This window comes from Notolepis coatsorum (assembly GCF_963971535.1).
Source record: "Notolepis coatsorum genome assembly, chromosome: 3".
Taxonomy (NCBI): domain Eukaryota; kingdom Metazoa; phylum Chordata; class Actinopteri; order Aulopiformes; family Paralepididae; genus Notolepis; species Notolepis coatsorum.
The window spans coordinates 95,245,529-95,269,815 of NC_140167.1; the positions used below are offsets into that span (position 1 = coordinate 95,245,529).

Below are 24,287 nucleotides of genomic sequence, written 5' to 3' on the forward strand. Positions count from 1 at the left end.
TCTATACCTCCATCAAAGATTATGAGCCTACACAACACAGTTTGGTTGTAATACTTATAGTTTTGATCTTCAATGGCCACAATGGGCAAAAATCACAGGTGAAACCTCACTCTCCAGGTCTATATTAGTAATATATTTGATTATTTCGAATGACGACCATGTAGACTCAAACCAAGTTCAATGTCGTCGTGGAATAAGCACATAATTTAGTTAAGAGTCTAAACGGTCGTGACATTACAGTCCCATCATTGTCATTAAATCACACGCTCATTCCATGTAATTGAACTTGGTTTGAGTCGACATGGTTCTCATTCCAATCAATCAACTATCTTACTGATGTGACCCTTTAACTTCTTCAGGTTGTATGACAGCACAGGAATTAAAGTTCTTCGATCTTAAGCCTCTTTTAAGGAATGCCTTGATGCACCCCAGAGATGGGAGACGTATTGCTTTAGTTTAGATGTACAGATCCTGTATTTGTTTTTAATGTCATTTGGAACTCATCCAATGGGTTGTCGGTGGCGTTGGAAGCCGGCTACCTCCTTCTCAACGGCACCAGCATTTTGTGCCGAGGGGGAAAGGTGAACTGGAGTGCGTATTGTTTGCGTTTTGAAGAACCCATCCTGATACTGATAAGTAAAACATGGGGAAAGTTGGTCCAAAATAAAGAAAATTTGTTTTTCTTTGTTAATTTGTGAACCTCTAGTTGAAAACAATGTTTTGTTTTAGTTTTTCTTCCTGCCGTCTTGGTCCTCCTGGACATCCAGAGCCACCACACTCAGACAACATGAGCCCACGCCGTGAGCTACTGTACTGCTGCTGTCCTCTGATATGACTCATGCTGAGCTCCCCGGTCCCACGCGTCCTTTAGTCACAGCGTGTGAGGGTCTGAATGTACCCCTACTGTGCCGCTCTACCTCAGGGTGACATCACTGCCAGGTTTACACACCTTGTGCCCGTTCTCTGGGAACACGCTTGTACACGCCCCAGCCTGTGCACCTTTACTACTCAATAAAAAGCAAAACAAGTTTGCGTAGGTGCGGTAATTTGAAAACATGCAGAATTTACACTCACGCTGTGTGTTGTTGTTCCTAGTGTGATTCGTTTCCATTGCTATAAACATATCAGAATGTGTTATACTGTAATACTCCCACGTTGACATTGTTGGGGAAATTATAGATTTTGTTTTTGCATGTAGCTCGGATTTATTTTTCCTTCATACACAGATCAATCTGATAACAGTGAATACAGTGTTTGTATCTGCCCCTCCCCCCTCTCTCTCTCCATCCCTCTCTCTCTCTCCCCCCCTCTCTCTCCCTTTCTCCCTCTCTCTCTCCCCCTCCCTCTCTCTCTCTCCCCCTCCCTCCCTCCCCTCCTGTGTGGGAGTTGGATTCTTTTGGTCAACCACAGTCAACAAGTAGACACAAGTAAAGCCACTCACTTGGTTAGAATGTGCGTCAATTTCTTTACCACAACCTCTTCAGTCAAATATTATTTTAAGATGGCAACGCTCACCAGCCAGCAGACAGAGAAAGGGAGTCCTATAGCCGACAGAGTCTGCTGTGTATCTTCCAATTTTCAATGGTACAGAAATACAGAAATCTATTGCCAAATTATAATGTAAATAGCTTTACTATATATTTTTTATTCGTACACTACAGTATGTATTTCATAGCAGTATGTACTGCATCTGTATACTGTGCACATGATTCAATCGTGAATCTTTTTGTGGTACTGTGTTTTTTTAATTAATAAACAGATGCTATTATTATCACCTGGCTGAGTTATTTGTCCTTAACAGTAACCGTTGTGTCGTTTTCACTCATCTGATGTCATTAAATGGTGTCACACGTTTTTTTATTGAGATTATTTCCTTAAATTAAACGTTTATTTTCCAAAACGGACATCTCAAACATCATCATACATCATACAATAAATAAATTAAAGCACGATAGTCAAAACACTGCTATACAAACGTTTCATATTTCAAGTTTATCTTCAGAATAAGTTAACATTGTGTTGAAATGGCAAAAGCTGACGCACAGCAGCATTGTCACTGTGGCAACAACTACACAAAGAAACACTACTCCATAAAGTACTCATTTTCCACATATACATACAGTACATTTATGATTGTAAATGATAAGCCATCCATAATATGTTTTGCAATGAACAAAATCGATTTCAACAAATATAAACGTGTAACAATTGAGGTTTTGAGGAGAAGAAAAGCCTTTAGTGTTCATCTGAATTTTTTTTGTCTCTGTCATCTATTGAGAGAGTGACGGTACCAAGGAGTTCACGGAACTGGATGCTGATGATTTCTCTGGGAGGCCGTTGGAGTATCACTGGTGGTGTCTGAGGCTGCTGCTCCGCGTGTGTGTGTCCATTTGAGCAGATGTGTGTATGTATACGTGTACGAGCAGCTCAGGCGTGTGACACGTGCAGGGAGGTCATAGTGTGAGGGGGAATCAGTGGTTGGAACAACATGGCTGGAGGGGAGTGGACTGTGGAGGAGGAGAGTTAAAGGTTCAGTACAATGAAAAACACGCTTTTCAATCTTGTTGCATTTTTTAACAGAATGTACGTCAGGGTTCGCACAAGGTCCTTGAAGTGCTTAAAGTGCTTGATTTTTTTTTTTTTAGTCGAGGCCTGGGATCCCTTAAACGGCCCATTACTTTAACAAGGTGCTTAAAAAGTCCTTGAAATCAACCATTCGCATAGAACGTTTTGTTCATCCATGATGAATTAGTTCTGAATCAAGAAATATAATTTTTTTATCTAAAGTGTAACCAATTGTCGGAAATTCGTTTTAAGCCATACATATTGGATCTGATTTTCTTTTCAATAAAAAAAACTGCATTTAAAAGTGAATTGTATCCTTTTAAATGCCCTTTTAAAATGGAAAATAGTGCTTAGAAAAGTACTTGAAAGTCCTTGAATTTCATTTTGCAATGTCTGTGGGAACCCTGGTCTGTTGACATAAAATCACCCAAAATGTTAGAACTGTTGTTGACAAAATTACCCTTTGATCTCTTATATGATTTATGATTATTTGATATCAACAGAATCCAGCCCTTTCAGATATTCGATCTGCTTCCTTTGAAATATTGCATAATAATATGCACAGGTTACTCTGATTGGCCCAGTCACGTCTAGCTGCTCTGATTGGCCCCTCACTCACATCTAGTTGAGTGGCGCTCACCGTTAGCGTCCTATAGAGAGACAAGTCCCTCCCCTTCTGCTAACCACCATGGGACCATAATATGGACAGTAGTCACATGTATGGCAGTCACTGGCGAGAGACACGGTTTTATCCCATTTAACCCTTTCACTACCAAAGGGTTAACCCTTTCACTGCGACAACACAGAATGTTAACCCTTTCACTGCCACACTACAGAAGGTTAACCCTTTTACTACCACACTACAGACGGTTAATAACTTCTGTATTTAAAAGGATACAATTCAACCCTTGATGCTATAATGTAACGTTAGCTATCTGATAATTACACCTTTTAAATGAACAAACATCACATGTGTAATTCGTGGCACAATTCAAACGGGATCAAAATAAATGTTGTCTCATTGTTGACTACTGTTCATAATGCTTTCCAAAATAGCTTATGTGGGTCCAGCAGAAGAGGAGGGACTTTGGGGGTTTCTTATTTATAAACGCACTATGTTCGAGCCAACTGACCAACGTGACAGAATTGCCTTCTATCTGCATTGAGCTGCAGCACACAAAAAAAGGTACAATGGGAGTCCATGGAGAAAACTTGACATTCCCCTGAAAAAAAAGTAGTTTCAAAAGAAAATTATTTTGCCAAATCAGCATGGCCGTGAGTCTTTCATCTTTTACATATAGCTTTGTCATGGATTGATTGCTAGCGTGGCTAACAAATGCAGATATATTGTAGTCTTTTTTTTTTATTGTTCTGACCAGGATTATGGTCCTTTTTGCCTCCTTGATGTGTCTGACTTTGAGGAGAAACCCATCTATAGTATCTAGTGAACAGAAGGCCACGCCAGAGACGGGAGGAGCCGAGACATGGAGCTCCCTAGCTACTTCCGTCACCTGCTGTGGGGGAAATATGTAGACAAGGGATTCTACGGAATGAATGGAGTGAGATGTAAAATTGCTTACAGTATACCAGTAAAAGTAGAGGAGGCTTATTGGACTGAGCAACAGGTTTACCATGTTTAGGGTCTTAGAAACATATCGACAGTTTAAACTCCGAATGTCATTCAGTGGATCTTTGTAAAAGGGATTTATATTTTGGCTAGTTATATACTAACCATTTGGCTAGTTTTGACATCAAATTGAGAAAATATTTTATTTATAATATTGAAATTGACATTCCTGATATTTAAGCAGTAAATAGTTGATTGCTATAAGTCAGTTTCATGAATGACGTGTTGAATTCTCATTGAGGTCATCGCCCATAGACATACTGTATATAAAGGCTAGATGACTCAGCCGCGCTTCTGGCCAATGGAGACCGACGTTGCCACATGGTGGCCATCTTGCCACAGGCAGCACGCCCACATGACATATAACTATGGTGCAAGGCGGAATCTACAGTGTAGTTCACCGGTGGCCATCTTGCCACAGGCAGCACGCCCACTCATAACATGAATGTCTATGGTGCATGTACTATTGAAATAACCATAGCTTGCAAAATTTTCAACCGATTTTCAAAGGGTTTGGTTTGTTATAAACGTCAGCGATGTAGTTATCATACTGCATACTTATAATGGACTTTCATATGAAAATAATTTCAACATGTCCATTGTCCAAGCATAGCCATGTTAATAACGTCTGTAATAAACCAAACCGTTTGTAAATCGGTTGAAAATTTAGCAAGCTATGGTTATTTCAATAGTACATGCACCATAGACATTCATGTTATGAGTGGGCGTGCTGCCTGTGGCAAGATGGCCACCGGTGAGATTCCGCCCTGCACCATCTAGTTATATATGTCATCGCCCATAGATATATATAGAACACTAGATAGCTTAAGGCGGAGTCACCAGCGTCGCTGAACCACCGCCATCTTGCTCCAGTCAGCCTTTCTTTTACGTTCTATGGTAGCTGTTGGAGGATGAGTGATCTGCACAGACAAAAATACTCATAACTCGCTGAAATATTGACGGATTTACAAACGGTTTGGTTTATTACAAGCATTATTAACGTGGCTATGATTCAAGCGGTTTGTAAAAAGTTATTTTCATATGAAAGTCCATAATTATAAGTATGCAGTATCATAACTACATCTTTGATGTTTATAGCAAACCAACCCGTTTGAAAATCGGTAAAGAATTGAGCAATCTATGGTTATTTAAATAGTACATGCACCATAGACATTAATGTTATCAGTAGCTGAGCTGCCTGGGGCAAGATGGCCGGCCTATGACGACGTCGCTCTCCATTGGCCGGCAGCGCGGGTAAGCTATCTAGTGTTCTATATATATCTATGTCATCGCCTGCCATTAAGTTTCCTGTCTGTCTTCCCTCTTCCTGGTTCCAGCCTCTTTGGCCACGCCTCCTCATCCGACAAAGAGGGTGATCTAAAACAGGGGTTCCAAAAGTTTTCAGGCCGCGACCCCCGAAATAACGGTGTCAGAGAGCCACGACCCCACTATTATAGGAGGTAAAAAAATTTAAATGTATGGTTGAAACATGCAAACGTTCAAACGCACACACACTAATAAGCATTGGAGGCTTTTAACCAGGGCCGGACTGGGGAAATCATTCAGGCCAGGAAATATAGTGCTAAATATAGCCCCAGTCAGGCCGCCTGTTATTTTTCTACAACGGAGTTCGGCGATTTGCGAATCTGATTGGCCAGTGTCATTTCTGGTCATGTGACATGTACGCCCATCGTGGGACCGCAAGTTTCTACACTGGTTAGGCTTAGCCGCTCGTTCGAAGTCGGTTAAGGTTAGAGTTTGTCTTAGAGCATGCATGGCGATAGAACGCCTGCCCTGATTCCGACGGTTAAGCTTAGGCACTCTTTGGAAGTTGATTCGCAAATCGCCGAACTCCGTTGTAGAAAAATAGGACGCAGTCAGGCCACTTTTTAAGCAGGGGGTCTGGGGGTCCCCCACCAGGAAGTTTTTTGTTACAAAGACTTCATTTCCTGCATTCTGGTGCAGGATTTTTTTTATTTGTACCCTTTAAATGCCAGTGTTTGTGATGGCATCACAAATTATTGTTAAAAAAACAGGCTAGCATATGTATGATTAGCAACAACACTGATTTTGATGGATTTTCTGTTTTTTTATAATGTCAGATTGAAAATAATACAATCTTTTATTCAACTTCAGCCCTGATCATAACACCACATATTCATTTTATAATTCTAACCCTTTAAATGCCAGTGTGTGTGATGGCATATATTTGCAATATAGGCTATCAAATGCAAAGTAGATTTTTCTGGGGGTGATTATTACAGGCTAGCATGTGTCAATGATTAGCAACAACACTGATTTTGATGGATTTTTTGTTTTTGTAAGGGTCCCGCCTCCACCAATCACATGCGGCTCCCTTTGTGTGTGTGTGTGTGTGTGTGTGTGTGTGTGAGCAAGAGAGAGAGATAGTTCTCCAACTCGTGTGAGTTGCAGTGATCTCCTGGTTGTTCCCCACCTAGGTTATCTAACTATTGCGCCGCTGCAACTAGAAACACTGGCCTGGCCTGCTTCTAAGTTCAGTGGCACTAAAACACTTACAACCAATCAAATTATACATCTGAAGCTGAATAAATTATACTTATGACATTAACAGTCGACAATAAGCTTTTTCTGGCTGAATTAAAACATCATTGTACTGGATATTTATCTTCTTCCCGCCATATTACAGATCTAGCTTTGTCTCGTGACGTATTACACAGTATGTATACACTATCTGTTTACCGTCTGTGTTTGTTGCATAATGCTCTGTCACACTTTACTCTGTATATTCCAGTAGGAATTTGTAGATTAGATTAGTCATGTGCAAATATTTCTGTAATTACTCAAAAAAATTCTGTACAAATAAATAGAAATGTGTGTTTTTATTTATTTTATTTATCTTAATTATTTTGTGTTCTTTGTCTTAACTTTGTTCTATATTTATGTATTTTATATATATATATATATATATATATATATTTATTAAGGCTGTCAAAGTTATCGCGATATTAACGCGTTAACTCCCGATTCTATTAATGCCACTAATTTTTTTAACTCAAGATTAACAAAAAAAATAAAAAAATTACTAGACTTCGCTCAGGTGTATTATTGATGCTCTCATTGATACTATGTTTGTTTCTGAAGTGTGTGTGTGTGTGTGTGTGTGTGTGTGTGTGTGTGTGTGTGTGTGTGTGTGTGTGTGTGTGTGTGTGTGTGTGTGTGTGTGTGTGTGTGAGATATAGAGAGAGAGGGGGGTGAGAGAGATGAGGAAGGGGCAAGAGAGAAAGAGAGCTGGGAGAGTGTGTGTGAGAGGGGGGGGGGGTGTGATTAATCAGCCCTTGTGTGTGTGAATGTAACAAGTTCCTAACGTTTTCTTTCCCCTATTATTTCATGCACACTTTATTCATTGTTTTAAATTATTATTTTCTTTTAAGTTATTTTGTGCATCACTGTTTTGAATTTGATGCAAATTTGCAATGCATGAGGGTCATCCTTTTGTGTTAAATGGCTGCATAAAGCAAGCATTTGTTGACTTGCATGTTGATAAGAGTATTAAAACTTGGAACTTGAAAAAGATCTGTTTAAGGTAAAACAAATAAAAATGCGATTAATTTGCGATTAATCGCGAGTTAACTATGGACAATCATGCGATTAATCGAGTTAAATATTTTAATCGTTTGACAGCACTAATATTATATATATATATATATATATATATATATATATATATATATATATATATATATATATATATATGCTGTATGGAACCAGCTAATCAAACGCATACTAACAGTTCTTAAACACTTCACCAAAAGAAATATTCTTATGCCCATAATCTCACACATATCCCAAAATCTCTAAACTAATACACAAGCTACACCATGTAAATAAGACCATTTTTGAGGTGTTGGAAGGTGTATTTCTTCACTTTTGATGGAGCTAGGCTAACTTTCCAGGTCTTGCTAGGCTATAGCATGCAACAGGATATCTCTCTGTACTGGATGCACAGAGAGTAAATTGATATCTATCTTCTTCTGACTCTGGAGAAGATGGAAGTGTACTGTATTTCCTTTAAGTTTCAGCTGACGTGAATAATGCTATAATAAAACGATGTGAAAGAGAATAGCTTGATGATTAACCCTTTCACTGCCACACGACAGAAGGTTAACCCTTTACTATCACACAACCGACGGCGATGCTCCATCATTACAGAAGGGCTAACCTTCTGTAAAAAAAAAAAATAAGTTTTTACTACCACTCAATTTAGGAGAGTTCTGTGCCTACCGTCTATGAAGGAGTGTAGCGCGGAGAGCATGGATCCCTCTGGGCCCCCGTAGGCCGTGTACTGCAGCTCCTCGAGGGTCGGGGTGGACTGGGAGAGACGACCGGGTTGCAGGGAGCTCATGGGGACAATGGAGGAGTGGCTGGGACTCACGTGCTTCTTGTGGCGCGCTCTGCAGTTCTGGAACCACACCTAGGGAAGAGGAGGCTTCCTGTTAACCCTTTGAATGCCCATAACGAATATTCTCGGGTTTACCCCCCGCTGGTTGAATGCCCATAACGAGAATAACGTTTTTGTTTTTTTATTAGCGATCTGAATTCATATTTCATCAACCGAGTCTACCGTTGGTAAATCAGCCACCCCAGGCGCTCAGATGTGAAAAAAGCGCCCCCTATTGTCTCCCAGATGGTAATTCACCCTTTTGGATTGGACTCAATGAAAATGCATGAGAAAAAAAAACCCGGACTCCACATTTTACCTCTCACGCATGTAACCGGGGCCGATCAGCTTCATGCTGGACCCTCAGCACAGCGTGGTTACTGTGTTTTACAGTATACGCGTGGGATCAATAACAGGATTGATTTTTGGAATGGCTATCAGGAATTGGAATAATCCATTTGGATACCATCTGATCTCAGGTAAGGAATCTATTTTACCAGTCTTAGGATAATCAGACCCGTTTTCACGGAGATATAAGCTTTTCCCCTATAATGTGATATGGCTGTTTGACTGTAAGCAATCAGGAACTGAGAGAATCGATTTTCAGCGCGTGGCACCAGCGTGCACACGTACACATATACTATCGATAATCTAGCGTTTATTTGAAAACCATTCATAAATAGGCCGAAAAATGACAACGTTCTAGAATATTACAGTACAGGGCGATTATCATGGAATCTCTTATTTTTTCCGTGAAAACGAGGGCTTTTCAAAATGCTATAAAACGGAAATGAACCGATAAAAAAACAATCCGCTTCGACAATGTTGACTGGAAATGGGTCATTGATAATGCGACAGGCAGATTAGACACATAGCCATAATTTAAAACATAGATTAGGCGATATTAACGTTAACATTGAAGCGGATGGTGGGCATTCAAGCACTAAATGTGCGCCCCCTGCTGGGCATTCAAAGTGTTAAAGCTGGGGATATTTTTTATGCTGCATTATGGGACATAATGACTGAAAATGTATATTTAATTGATATCCCTCTTGTGCTGAAATTGCATAACAACATAATATAAGAACAATGTCCTTGGCATCATTGTAGTAGTGTCAAGAAAACCACCACCTCTATTGCATAACATGATGCTTATTAGATTTGCATGCTCTATTGTGAAACAGCTGCACAGGAGATTTAATATAACGGGGCTTTCTCTTCCATCTTGTCCCATCTGGTGTAACCCCATCCTTTCTGCTGGAGAAAGCACTTTATGTAATACAACTTGGCAGAGTCAAGGCATTGCAGCAACAGTGGGACAGATCTGTAGCGAAAACAGCGTGCCATTCCAACAACTTTTAGATCAGGTTTTGGAATCTTCCTTTTTTAACATTATGCACAATTACCATCGGTTATGAATGAAAGATGTAATGAGGGAGCTGTGCTGCGATCAGCTCTTTAACCCTTTCACTGCCGCACTACCAAAACGGTTAACCCTTTCACTGCGACAATACACAGAGGGTTAACCCTTTCACTGCCACACAACAGCCGGCGACCGTCGGTTGTGTAATAGTAAAGGGTTAACCTTCTGTCATGTGGCAGTGAAAGGGTTAAGAAGGCAACCTTGTCAAGAGGATTGGTCTCAAATATTAATAGTTTATGTTCAGGGCTGCCCCTAATCCATATTCTTCTGTCCAGCTGGCTCGGGAGCGTGACCTTTAACCTCTTAACCCTTTCACTACCACACTACAAAAGGTTAACCCCTTCACTACCACGCTACAGACGGTTAACCTTTCACTAACCGTCTGTAGTGTGGTAGTGAAAGGGTTAACACTTTGTCGTGTGGCAGTGAACGGGTTAACCTTCTGTATTGTCACAGTGAAAGGGTTAACCAGTTGGTAGTGAAAGGGTTAAGCCCGATCGGCACCGGGCCGAGATTTATTTCACGTCACAAATAAATCAATACAGTCCGTATTAAGTGATGTGTGTTGTGTTTTTTTAGTAAATACCCTAACCCTATCAAAACAGCAGCCAGCAGCCCATTTGGGCTGTGGGGGGTGAAGCTTAATGTCTGAAGGAGTCCACTGAAGGCTTCTTGTTCTCTGCGAAAGCATGCAATTGGTCCACTGATGGATACATCTTGATATTTGTCTAGCGTGTTCATTAGACGAGTGGAATCCTCTTTCAGTGCCTCTGTGCCAGTTTTCTTAGGCAGTTAGCCTCGCTGGTATGCGCGCCATTAGCATTAGCCTCGCTTTTGGAAAGAATGATAAAAAAATATATATATTTTTTTTATATTATACTTATTTATTTATTTATTTATTTATTTATTTTTGCAGTCGACTAAGAGGTTGGCAGTCAACAAGGGTCTGGACGGACACTGGGACGCCGTCCGTAGGTTCCTTGAGAGATCATGATGTAATGATAATAACAAGTAAATGGTATCTGGTTGTATTTGCCTGTGATTGAGGTTGTCGATTGCTGTTGTGGGTTTTGGGTGTTGCCCTTGCACCCCCCCCCCCTCCTTTTTTGTTTTCTTATTTTTCTTTTTTTTATCCACTTTTTCTCCCATTTTCTATTTTTCTCCCATCCCAATTTCGTATCGTCCAATTCAACCCTCCCCTGTCTCGAACGCTGTTTCTTGCCTCCCACAAGCCGGCTGCAATGTGGACTAAGTCATACATAGCACAAGTCCCCTCCGATACTCGAGGTAGCAGCCGTCGCATCTTTCCACCTGTGCGGCGCGATCTTTCAGCGTCAGGGGTCTGCGCTTTGGAGGGGCCCCGCCCCCGTCGCTTCCTGATTCTACTGCGCAGGCGCACCAACCGACCTGTAGGAGTCGCTGTCCACAACGTCCGATCCCCACCCCTCAGTTTTCCCTCCCCCTAATACTGCCAATTGTATTAGTACGGACGACCAGCCAAACTGAAAACAATGTGGAGAGCTGGGCTCGAACCCAGCGTCTCCAGCATTGGTGGTGAGTGCCTTGCCCACTGCACCACCTAGCCGCCCTGTTTTCTTATTTTTCTCATACATTTAAAAAAGAAATTAAAGATCGGATCCATTGCGTTGTTTTTTACAATGTATAAATTAGACCAATTGCTCAATGCCCTTTCTACTATACAGTATGTCCTACAACATGTCCTGAGAGCTGGTGTGGCAGCAGCTGTCTCTGTCTCTGACCTGTGTGACTCTCTCTCCTACTGAGGCCTGTCTGTCTGCTCAGCCAGTCTCTGACCTCTGACCTGTATGACTCTCTCTCCTACTGAGGCCTGTCTGTCTGCTCAGCCAGTCTCTGACCTCTGACCTGTATGACTCTCCTACTGAGGCCTGTCTGTCTGCTCAGCCAGTCTCTGACCTGTGTGACTCTCTCTCCTACTGAGGCCTGTCTGTCTGCTCAGCCAGTCTCTGACCTCTGACCTGTATGACTCTCTCTCCTACTGAGGCCTGTCTGTCTGCTCAGCCAGTCTCTGACCTCTGACCTGTATGACTCTCCTACTGGGGCCTGTCTGTCTGCTCAGCCGGTCTCTGACCTGTATGACTCTCCAGTCTCTGACCTGTATGACTCTCCAGTCTCTGACCTGTATGACTCTCTCTCCTACTGAGGCCTGTCTGTCTGCTCAGCCAGTCTCTGACCTCTGACCTGTATGACTCTCTCTCCTACTGAGGCCTGTCTGTCTGCTCAGCCAGTCTCTGACCTCTGACCTGTATGATTCTCCTACTGGGGCCTGTCTGTCTGCTCAGCCGGTCTCTGACCTGTATGACTCTCCAGTCTCTGACCTGTATGACTCTCCAGTCTCTGACCTGTATGACTCTCCAGTCTCTGACCTGTATGACTCTCCAGTCTCTGACCTGTATGACTCTCCAGTCTCTGACCTGTATGACTCTCCAGTCTCTGACCTGTATGACTCTCCTACTGAGGCCTGTCTGTCTGCTCAGCCAGTCTCTGACCTGTATGACTCTCCAGTCTCTGACCTGTATGACTCTCCAGTCTCTGACCTGTATGACTCTCCAGTCTCTGACCTGTATGACTCTCCAGTCTCTGACCTGTATGACTCTCCAGTCTCTGACCTGTATGACTCTCCAGTCTCTGACCTGTATGACTCTCCAGTCTCTGACCTGTATGACTCTCCTACTGAGGCCTGTCTGTCTGCTCAGCCAGTCTCTGACCTGTATGACTCTCCAGTCTCTGACCTGTATGACTCTCCAGTCTCTGACCTGTATGACTCTCCAGTCTCTGACCTGTATGACTCTCCTACTGAGGCCTGTCTGTCTGCTCAGCCAGTCTCTGACCTGTATGACTCTCCAGTCTCTGACCTGTATGACTCTCCAGTCTCTGACCTGTATGACTCTCCTACTGAGGCCTGTCTGTCTGCTCAGCCAGTCTCTGACCTGTATGACTCTCCAGTCTCTGACCTGTATGACTCTCCAGTCTCTGACCTGTATGACTCTCCAGTCTCTGACCTGTATGACTCTCCAGTCTCTGACCTGTATGACTCTCCAGTCTCTGACCTGTATGACTCTCCAGTCTCTGACCTGTATGACTCTCCTACTGAGACCCGTCTGCTCCGCCAGCTTCTGCAGCGTCTGGGCGTCTGGGTTGTTGTCCTGTGAGAACTGGGCCTGCATCACCTAAAATACAGGGGTGCAAGGGAACAAGACGGTTCTGATTAATATCACGTACAGTCCAGTGGTTCTCAACCTTTTTACACCAAGTACCACCTGAGAATGTATAAGCTGGCTCTCCAAGTACCACCATATGACCGACGTTCAAATCTATTCAGCTATGCACAGTTCACGCAGGATTTTTTTTTGTTACAAAGACTTAATTTCCTGAATTCTGGTGCAGGCATTCTTTTATTTTTACCATTTAAATGCCAGTGTATGTGATGGGCATCACAAATTAGTGTAAAAACAATAAAAGAAATTCCACTTTTTCTTTCATAAATCGTTTATTAAACTTCAGCCCATGATCATAACCACCACATATTCAATACATCGAATTGTAACCCTTTAAATGCCAGTTTGTGTGATGGCATCACAAATTATTGTTAAAAAACACACAAAAAGTTAAATATTTTCAATATATCAAATGCAAAGTAGGTTTTTCTGGGGGGGATTATTACAGGCTAGCATGTGTCAATGATTAGCAACAACACTGATTTTGATGGATTTTTTGTTCTTTGTAATGTCAGATTTAACAACAACTCTTTTGAGAAAAGTGGGAGTTTTTCATTTTTTATCTGACATTACAAAAAAACTAAAAATCTAAAAGTTATGAACAGGGCTGAAGTTATTGAATGATCTCTCTCAATTACCGACCTCTATACAGGTGAAAAGACTCATTTTGTCCGGCCTCACAGCCGCAAAACCTTTTATTGCCTCACGTTGGTTTCACCCGACAAACTCTGCCCGAAGGTATGGTTTCTCACCTACCTTGATGTGATCTATTTGGAAATATCCACGGCACGTGTTGTAGGGGTTAAGGAATCTAATATCGCAATTTGGTTGGCTGCAGTGGCAAAGTTAAAATAACGCATATAAGTTTGGGAATTTTTTTTTTTTTTTAATTTTTTTTTTACTGAATTGTGAGTTTTTATTGTGAGTGTGACTCGTGTTGAGGTCCTTGGGTGAGCGGGGGGGGGGGGGAGAGAACGAGCGAGTGTCCATGTAGGATGATCACTGTACAGTCTGTATCAGTTATTGTCTTGTCATGTGGTGTTAAGTTATTGTCTTGGGAAGTCTTTTTATGTATTATTATTATTGTATTGTGTGTGATATATGTTTTGTTTCATGTTGGAAAAAAAAAGAAAGAAAAAGAAAATAAAAATATTTGATAAAAAAAAGAACAGGGCTGAAGTTGAATAAAAGATGTATGACTGTTTAGACTGCATTACTCTCTGTCACAGTGATCTCCTGGTTGTTCCCCACTTAGGTTATCTAACTATCACGCCACCGCAACTAGAAACACTGGCCTGCATGGCCTGCTTCTAAGTTCAGTGGCCTGACTGCAAATGTTTTTTATAAAAATAAAAATGTATTATAATATATATATTTTTTTTTTCAAGTACCAACGGTGGTACGCGTACCACAGGTTGAGAACCACTGACGTACACTATATCCCCCCTTTTCTGTCTTCAGAAATATATGATCCACATGGAGTAGCTCTATGAATAACTGCTGAGGATTGGATCAGTATGTATTTTTGCATTCATCTAAATCAAATTCAATGTTGCCAAAAATATATCTTTACTATTAGGCTATTATATATGCACTGCAAAACAACTCCCTTCATGAGAACAATAAACAATAACGTCTGAGAAGCACATATAGTTTATAATGTACTGCAGCTATTTCAGGTAATGTCACCTTTAATTAACAGAGATAGGTCACCCATAAAGGGAACTAAATAAACATGGATAACTACCCACCTCATACTATAGTCTACCCATATACTCTGTATGATAGCATGTACAACAGTAATGTATATACTGCATATATATACAGTATATACACCCATATTTGTCTGAATATACCTCCATATAACCCCTCTACACTTACGTATACACCTGCATATAACCCATAACTCTGTATGATAGCATGTACAAATGCTGTGTATACCATATATATATATTCTCACCACATATATACCTATCCACACCTGTCTGTATTTACCTGCACATAATCCTTTTACATACCTGTAGATACTATATCTATATCTACATATCCTACTCTTAGTTACGCTGCTGGCCAGTATGACTTACTACCATACTGTCTTTACACCTGTATCACTGTACATATTATACTACAACTCTGTACATCTGATTAGCACTACACACGGTGGTACTAATTTGTATATTTTGTACCCATTTTATCAACTGTACATTGTATATTGCTGTTGCACTTTACTGCTACATTTGCACTCTGGTTGGATGCCAAACTTCTCTTTGTTGTACTGTACTTGTGCTGTATGATGACAATACATTTTAGTCTAATCTAATTTAATCAAACAGGAATATAAAATATTATTCCCCCCCCATGTATCATAGAGTTTATCATTGCACAATAAGTATCTATTTGATGTGGTTTCTTCACGTTACCGTCTCTCATGCCTGCTGTGACTTAATGAGGGGCCTGGTATTAGATCAGTAGATAGAAGTGACTGGAGTCTGTTCTGACTGTTAGATCAGTAGATAGAAGTGACTGGAGTCTGTTCTGACTGTTAGATCAGTAGATAGAAGTGACTGGAGCCTGTTCTGACTGTTAGATCAGTAGATAGAAGTGACTGGAGTCTGTTCTGACTGTTAGATCAGTAGATAGAAGTGACTGGAGTCTGTTCTGACTGTTAGATCAGTAGATAGAAGTGACTGGAGTCTGTTCTGACTGTTAGATCAGTAGATAGAAGTGACTGGAGTCTGTTCTGACTGTTAGATCAGTAGAAGTGACTGGAGTCTGTTCTGACTGTTAGATCAGTAGAAGTGACTGGAGTCTGTTCTGACTGTTAGATCAGTAGAAGTGACTGGAGTCTGTTCTGACTGTTAGATCAGTAGAAGTGACTGGAGTCTGTTCTGACTGTTAGATCAGTAGAAGTGACTGGAGTCTGTTCTGACTGTTAGATCAGTAGAAGTGACTGGAGTCTGTTCTGACTGTTAGATCAGTAGAAGTGACTGGAGTCTGTTCTGACTGTTAGATCAGTAGATAGAAGTGACTGGAGTCTGTTCTGACTGTTAGATCAGTAGATAGAAGTGACTGGAGTCTATTCTGACTGTTAGATCAGTAGATAGAAGTGACTTGAGTCTGTTCTGACTGTTAGATCAGTAGATAGAAGTGACTGGAGTCTGTTCTGACTGTTAGATCAGTAGATAGAAGTGACTGGAGTCTGTTCTGACTGTTAGATCAGTAGATAGAAGTGACTGGAGTCTGTTCTGACTGTTAGATCAGTAGAAGTGACTGGAGTCTGTTCTGACTGTTAGATCAGTAGATAGAAGGTTCTGGTGTTAGATCAGAAGATAGATGGCTCTGGTTCTGGTGTTAGATCAGAAGATAGATGGTTCTGGTGTTAGATCAGAAGATAGATGGTTCTGGTGTTAGATCAGAAGATAGATGGCTCTGGTTCTGGTGTTAGATCAGAAGATAGATGGTTCTGGTTCTGGTGTTAGATCAGAAGATAGATGGTTCTGGTGTTAGATCAGAAGATAGATGGCTCTGGTTCTGGTGTTAGATCAGAAGATAGATGGCTCGGTTCTGGTGTTAGATCAGAAGATAGATGGCTCGGTTCTGGTGTTAGATCAGAAGATAGATGGTTCTGGTGTTAGATCAGAAGATAGATGGCTCTGGTTCTGGTGTTAGATCAGAAGATAGATGGTTCTGGTTCTGGTGTTAGATCAGAAGATAGATGCTCTGGTTCTGGTGTTAGATCAGAAGATAGATGCTCTGGTTCTGGTGTTAGATCAGAAGATAGATGCTCTGGTTCTGGTGTTAGATCAGAAGATAGATGCTCTGGTTCTGGTGTTAGATCAGAAGATAGATGCTCTGGTTCTGGTGTTAGATCAGAAGATAGATGCTCTGGTTCTGGTGTTAGATCAGAAGATAGATGGTTCTGGTTCTGGTGTTAGATCAGAAGATAGATGCTCTGGTTCTGGTGTTAGATCAGAAGATAGATGGTTCTGGTGTTAGATCAGAAGATAGATGGCTCTGGTTCTGGTGTTAGATCAGAAGATAGATGGTTCTGACCTGCAGCTGCTCGGTGCTGAAGCTGGTCCGGGCTCTCTTGGAGGGCTTGGGCTGGTTCAGCTCCTGCTCCGTGGGCACCGCCCCCCCCACGCTGACACTGCCGCCTGCAACACAGGGTTCACCCTTTCATCCGTTAACGCAGAGCATGCTTATATATTTGTCAATTTACATTTTTACAAAACTTTATCCATTAACCCTTTCACTGCCACACGACAGCCGGTTAACCCTGCGGATGCGGAGCTAATGATGCTAATGATGGAGCATCGCCGTCGGTTGTGTGATAGTAAAGGGTTAACCGGCTGTCGTGTGGCAGTGAAAGGGTTGCAAAGCATGCTTATTATATTTCAAGTTTCAAGTTTCTTTATTAGTTGTCATACAAAAATACAGAATACTTTTATATGAAATGCTTGTTCCTGTTCTGCTCCTGAGAGTGTGCTATATAGATAAAAATAAAATAGACAAGTAAAAAATAGAAGTCAAAAGTACGTAACAAGTGTAAACAAAAGTGTTATATACTTTTACAATATATATACAATACAGAGTAGAACAAAATTAGAAACTGAGTTACAATGCAATATACAGTACAATGCAGAATGGGATGATGTACAACTTATAGGGTAAGGTGCAATGAGGTATGAGTTGTAGTGCAAATCTCTTTACCAATAAATATGAATATAATGTGTGCGATCAAAACAAAATGGACACATATCTTAATCAAATTAACCTCCCTAAACTTTCAGAGGATGACGCTAAACAGTTAGAAACACCGATCACACTAGAGGAACTCAAGAAGGCCATATCCGAAATGCAAAGTGGTAAGGCTCCTGGAAGAGACGGTATCCCACCAGAAATGTACCTCTCTTGTTGGGACATAATTGGACCCTTATTACTAAATATGATTTTATACTCAGTCAAGGAGGAGCAGTCCTCCTTAAAAAAGACAAAGACCCCACCGAGTGCGGTAGTTATAGACTCTTAAGCCTCCTCGGAACCGATATCAAACTGTACTCTAAGGTATTAGCCATCAGATTACAAAAGCATATGACGTCTTTAGTTCATACGGACCAAACTGGCTTCATAAGAGGCCGCTTGATCACTGATAACATAAGACGATTACCACACGTACTAGATGCTGACAAGGACGACACCACGCCTAAGGCGATGCTGTCCCTGGATGCAATGAAAGCTTTTGACAGGTTGGAATGGTCGTATCTAGTATAGGCAGTATTAGAAAGGATGGGGTTAGGTAAAGGTTTCATTGATATGATTAAAGTATTATACAAAGACCCATCGGCCATGATTACAACAGGTATAATCACCTCCGGAATCTTTCCGGTATCACGCTCATCTACAGGGTTGCCCTCTTAGTCCCGGACTATTCGATCTATCATTAGAGCCTTTAGCACAATATATAAGACAATCCCAATCCATAGAACCAATCGTAATCAAGGGCACACAACATAAAATTTTTTTTATATGCGGACGACGTAATACTGTTCATGCAAAACCCCAACACCACATTGCCTCATCTGCTCAAGTTGATTGAGGACTTTGGAGATTTATCGGGATTTAAGATAAATTGGCCGAAGTCGGCTTTCCTTCCACTTAACGCCCCTGCAAAAAGAAATATAACCCTCCCAGAAGAGATACCTATGGTAAAACACTTTAGATGTTTGGGAGTGGAAATATTCCCCACCATAAGACAAACGGTGAAGCACAATTACATAATAATCCAAAACAAAATCAAAGACGACCTTGACAGGTGGTCAAAACTTAAAAACTCAGTACAGGCACGGATATCAATAGTTAAGATGGACGTACTACCTAGAATCAACTTCTTCAGCTCAATGCTACCGTTACCCCCTCCAGAGGGTTACTGGAAAAAATTACACTCCTCCACATACAAATTTATTTGGAATAACAAACCACCACGTATAAAAAGATCCACCGCACAGAGAAACAAAGCAGATGGTGGTATGGCATTTCCAGATTTTTTCCACTATTTTAAGGCGTACACTTTAAGACCATTGACAACATGGTTTGATCCCCAAGCATTAGTATCCTGGAGAAATTTAGAAGAAAATATAGTAGCTCCACATAGACTGAAGGACATAGCATACACTAAATTATCAATTAAGCAATGCGAACGGAAATTTGGCCCCATAATTACTCATGCGATCCGGATATGGCGTGAAACACAAAAAAAATATTCTAACCCACATAAATGGCATAATCATACTCCCTTATTCAATAACAATGCACTCTTGATTGGAAAACGACCTATAAGATTCCCTATATGGGAAAAGCAAGGCATACACTCATTAGGTGATGTTTTCAACAAACAGGGTTTTTGTAGTTATGAAGAAATACGCAAAAAATTTAATCTCCACATATTACTTTTACGCACAATTATTGTTATGTTTGAAGGCTCACGGTGTTCCATTAAAGATACCAATTGAACACCACAGATACCAAAAATTCTTCTATGAAAGAGAGACATCGAGAGGTTTTGTTTCAGATTTTTATCATCAATTACTAACGTCCTCGTATGAAACCCTCCACCTAGACTCAGTTTGGAGGAGGGATATACCAGACCTGGAAAAAGATTTTGATTGGCAAGAAGCCTGGGCAAATGTTCGATTTACATCAAGGAACCCGGACCATCAACAAATCAATCTTAACTATATTCACAGGACATACTTGACTCCTATAAGACTGAACAGAATGGGTCTTAAACAAGACTCCAAATGCTCCTTATGCACAAATGGAGACGAGGGAACATTTATGCACATGTACTGGGACTGCCCACCAGTTAAGATATTCTGGAAAGAGGTGACCCAGCAATTATCAAATCTCTTAACTCTGAATATACCTGTACACCCCTCTGTATTACTGCTGAATGATGTTTTTGAGTGTGCAGTACATCCACAGCTAAAGAGATTGGTTTTATCGGGTATCACAGTGGCTAAAAAGCTGATAGCATCACGATGGTTCCAACCGGAAAAAATGTGCCGAAAGGTCTGGATTATTACATATCTCGATGTGATTTATCAAGAAATATCTACAGCAAGAATTTTGGGTCTCAATGAATCCAAAATGACAATGTGGTTAGAAGTGGTGGAGAGAATAAAAGCTAGCTTATAATGGTAGTGTCTGGTTAGGAGCGAGGGATAATGGATGGATTATCCAATGGGGGGTCCGGGGGGGGGGGGGGGGGGTACGAGCTAGAGCATAATGTGTGTAGGGTATTAGATAGCAGGTATTAGGGGTATATCCTGTATAACACATTTAACTAAATGGTGATTTCATTGGATGTGCACTGTTAATAATGCTTGTATATCTTATCGTGTGTTGTCAAAATAATAAAAAAAATAAAATACAAAAAAAATATATAATGTGTGCTAAAGTGTCTAAAGTGGGTGCTACAGTGAGTTGTTTATAAAGTAAGTGTGTGCGTGTGGATGTGTGTGCTGTGAGCAGTGATGCAGTTGTAATATGGGAAATGCCCAAACGCCACGTGCACACCCGCGCACGCGCATACATGTGCCCTCGGTTGCGCACAGAACAGATGATTATTATGCATAACAATGTTTTAAATGTAATTGTAGTTACAATTTCTTTAATTGAATTAACTTAAACTAGAAAAGTAAATACAAACTAAATTAACAATGTAATTTAGAGTTAGTTTACAGAAGGACAGTTTCCTTCAGACTGAAGCACAACTTGTCTCATCCTTCCAGTCGGGCACCAACCCCCCACCAATTGGTAGCCTATACAGGGCTTGTATTTTGGTTTGGCACTTCTCGTTGTTATGCTATCGGTATCCTATTATTATGCAAAGTCTAGGTGATAAGTGCCGGCCGGATACTTGGCCTACGAGTCGGACCTGTCTCAAAACCCTGCCCTCTTTTCTTGATCCTCCAATCACAGCTGTCGCTTACCTCTGACTTCCTCGTACAAACTTTGTACAACTTTGTTTGTACGAGGAAGTCAGAGGTAAGCGACAGCTGTGATTGGAGGATCAAGAGAAGGGGCAGGGTTTGAGATAGCGCACGTGCACATCATTGCGCACACTTCTGACTCAGTGACCTACCTAAATGGCGTTTAACCGCGTTTGTGCACGAGTGCATGCCTGGCTGTGAGTGTATTTGATGGATGTTACATAGTGTTATTGTCATTTAGCATCCTGATGGTTGTACTGGCCAGACTCCGGTAGTGCTTGCCTGACCGCAGCAGTTCAAAGAGGCAGTTGTTTGGGTGGCTATAGAGTCTATTTGTCAATTTACATTTTTACAAAACTCATCTATAAAATATAGGCCTATCCAAGTAATAACAATGTATATATATATATATATATATATATATATATACTGTGTAGATATAGGCTATTGTATGAAATGGTATTAATATATTTTTTTCAAGTACACAGTAAATCTTGCAGTGTCAAATGGGAACAAATACTCGGGAATAGTGTTAATTTGACTGCAAGATTTACTATGTAGAGAGGACAGAGGAGGACTGGTAGAGAGGAGAGGAGGTAGAGAGGACTGGTACACAGTAAATCTTGCAGTGTCAAACTAACACTATTCCCGAGATTTGTGCATTTGACACTGCAATATTTACTGCATGTGTACACACAAAAATGTTATATCAAATTTACCAGATGAATCACCAGATTAATTGTATCAATTTATATAGGCTATTTGACTAATAATGTATTAAAGGCAATACAATGTCTTTCGAACGAATTCTTCGATGACTTCGCTGTATATCCATGCAGGCAGGCGACCATGGCTGGACTGTGACCCACCTTTCTCCACGGCCCGCTTCAGGTTGTCCAGCATGCAGTTGTAGTGCACGCGACACAGCACCTTGTCCTCCACCAGGGCGAACTCCTCCCCGGTGGACAGCTGCCGCTTGCAGGAGGAGCAGGCGAAGCAGGCCAGGTGGTACACGGTGCCCTTGGCGCGGCGCACCCAGTCGGTGGAGTGGATGTTGCGGCCGCAGCACGCGCACCACGTGCCATACCTTCTGCAATTAACACCGTTTACGTTAAAACATGTGTTTAGATGAGTCTACTCGGCATGTGTAACATTTTTTTTTATTATAAAATATGACATGTTACCCTTAATTAAATATAGGCCAAGATGTATTAAAACAAGAAGAAAAGGATATAAAACAATTTAAAGATTCAAATATATATTATGGGCCTAATAATAATAATAATAATAATAATAATAATAATAATAATAATAATAATAATAATAATAATAATAATAATAATAATAATAATAATAATAATAATAATGATGAACAATACACGATGATGGCAATAATAATAATCATTGCATCATCATCATCATCATCATCATCATCATCATCATCATCATCATCATCATCATCGTCATACATGATTGTGTTAACTCGTCATAAGTGACGTTATCATTAACGGCAACACAAGTTTATATAACACTGCATGGTTCGGTCTTTCTATTTGTTTTGGATTCGGGCTATAATTTCGTTGAGGCGTTTCAAGTTTCAAGTTTCTTTAATAGTTGTCATACAGAAGTACAGAATACTTTTATACAAAATGCTTCTTACTGTTACGCTCCAGAGACTGTGCAAGACAAGATAGTATCAAATAAAATAACATAGTATAGCATATAAATTAGAAGTAAAAAAAAAAAAAAAAAAAAAGGAGGTCACAGTGTTCAGTATAGACATATGTACAATGTTCGATGCAGAATAGACGTAACTGAGTTACCATATAATATACAATACTATGCAGTGTACTAATATACAATACTATATAGTGCAAAGCAGAAATGGGATGAGGTGCAATTTAGGTACAATTTACAGTAGGTGTACGAGTTGTAGTGCAAATCCTTTATCAATAAATATAAAGTGTGTTTGTGTGATCTAAAAGCGTATAGCTATATATTAAATATATACCTGAAGTAATCCAGTTTGCAGAAAACTTCTTTTTCTTTGATATAGCAACTGGTGTGACCGCCAAGTGAAGTCTGGCACACGCTGCAGGAGAGACAACGCACATGCCAGCACAAGTCGTTAACCTGAATGAAAGACATGATAATTAGCAAAAGTCACTTAATTATTGAATGGGTATAAGCGTGTATGTATGACTATGAGTATAGGCTAATTAAATTCCACATCTATGCAACCGTGCGGAATTACCTAATAATTGGACGGGCCTATGAAACAGTTCTCAAAACACTCCACAAAATAGCACAAACATATTTCAGTAAAGCCTTTACCTTTAATAAATATTTATCCACAATGTCTTCGTTGCAGCTCGTGCAGACGGTTCTACCGAGCAGGGATGCGGAGGCCATGGCCTGCAGCGACGACGAGCAGGAGCCGCGGGAACAGTCTTCATCCAGACCCTCCACCGGTGCGCCCTGCGGGAACATATATACCGCGGTTAGCCTCCGGTGCGTCCTGCGGGAACATATATACCGCGGTTAGCCTCCGGTGCGTCCTGCGGGAACATATATACCGCGGTTAGCCTCCGGTGCGTCCTGCGGGAACATATATACCGCGGTTAGCCTCCGGTGCGCCCTGCGGGAACATATATACCGTGGTTAGCCTCCGGTGCGTCCTGCGGGAACATATATACCGCGGTTAGCCTCCGGTGCGTCCTGCGGGAACATATATACCGCGGTTAGCCTCCGGTGCATCCTGCGGGAACATATATACCGCGGTTAGCCTCCGGTGCGCCCTGCGGGAACATATATACCGCGGTTAGCCTCCGGTGCGCCCTGCGGGAACATATATACCGCGGTTAGCCTCCGGTGCGCCCTGCGGGAACATATATACCGCGGTTAGCCTCCGGTGGGCCCTGCGGGAACATACCGAGGTTAGCCTCCACCGGCGCGCCCTGCGGGAACATACCGAGGTTAGCCTCCACCGGTGCGCCCTGCG

The 24,287-nt window shown here is 41.2% G+C and overlaps 1 protein-coding gene across 2 annotated transcripts in view; it reads right to left on the reverse strand.

Annotated features, from left to right (window-relative positions):
• Positions 1 to 1,872: 1,872 nt before the first annotated feature.
• The window catches only part of LOC311224905 (LIM/homeobox protein Lhx8), a 24,932-nt gene continuing 2,517 nt past the window's right edge, over positions 1,873 to 24,287 (reverse strand). The window contains exons 2-8 of one of the 2 annotated variants that reach the window (XM_084310056.1): positions 23,621 to 23,764; positions 23,298 to 23,419; positions 22,156 to 22,376; positions 17,346 to 17,449; positions 13,149 to 13,244; positions 8,456 to 8,645; positions 1,873 to 2,507 (exon numbers count right to left, since the gene is read on the reverse strand). In XM_084310056.1, coding sequence (XP_084166182.1) covers positions 2,428 to 2,507; positions 8,456 to 8,645; positions 13,149 to 13,244; positions 17,346 to 17,449; positions 22,156 to 22,376; positions 23,298 to 23,419; positions 23,621 to 23,764 — 957 coding nt within the window. In that variant the 3' untranslated portion in view covers positions 1,873 to 2,427. The remainder of the gene's footprint in view (positions 2,508 to 8,455; positions 8,646 to 13,148; positions 13,245 to 17,345; positions 17,450 to 22,155; positions 22,377 to 23,297; positions 23,420 to 23,620; positions 23,765 to 24,287) is intronic. The other variant, XM_084310057.1, reaches the window with a different exon arrangement.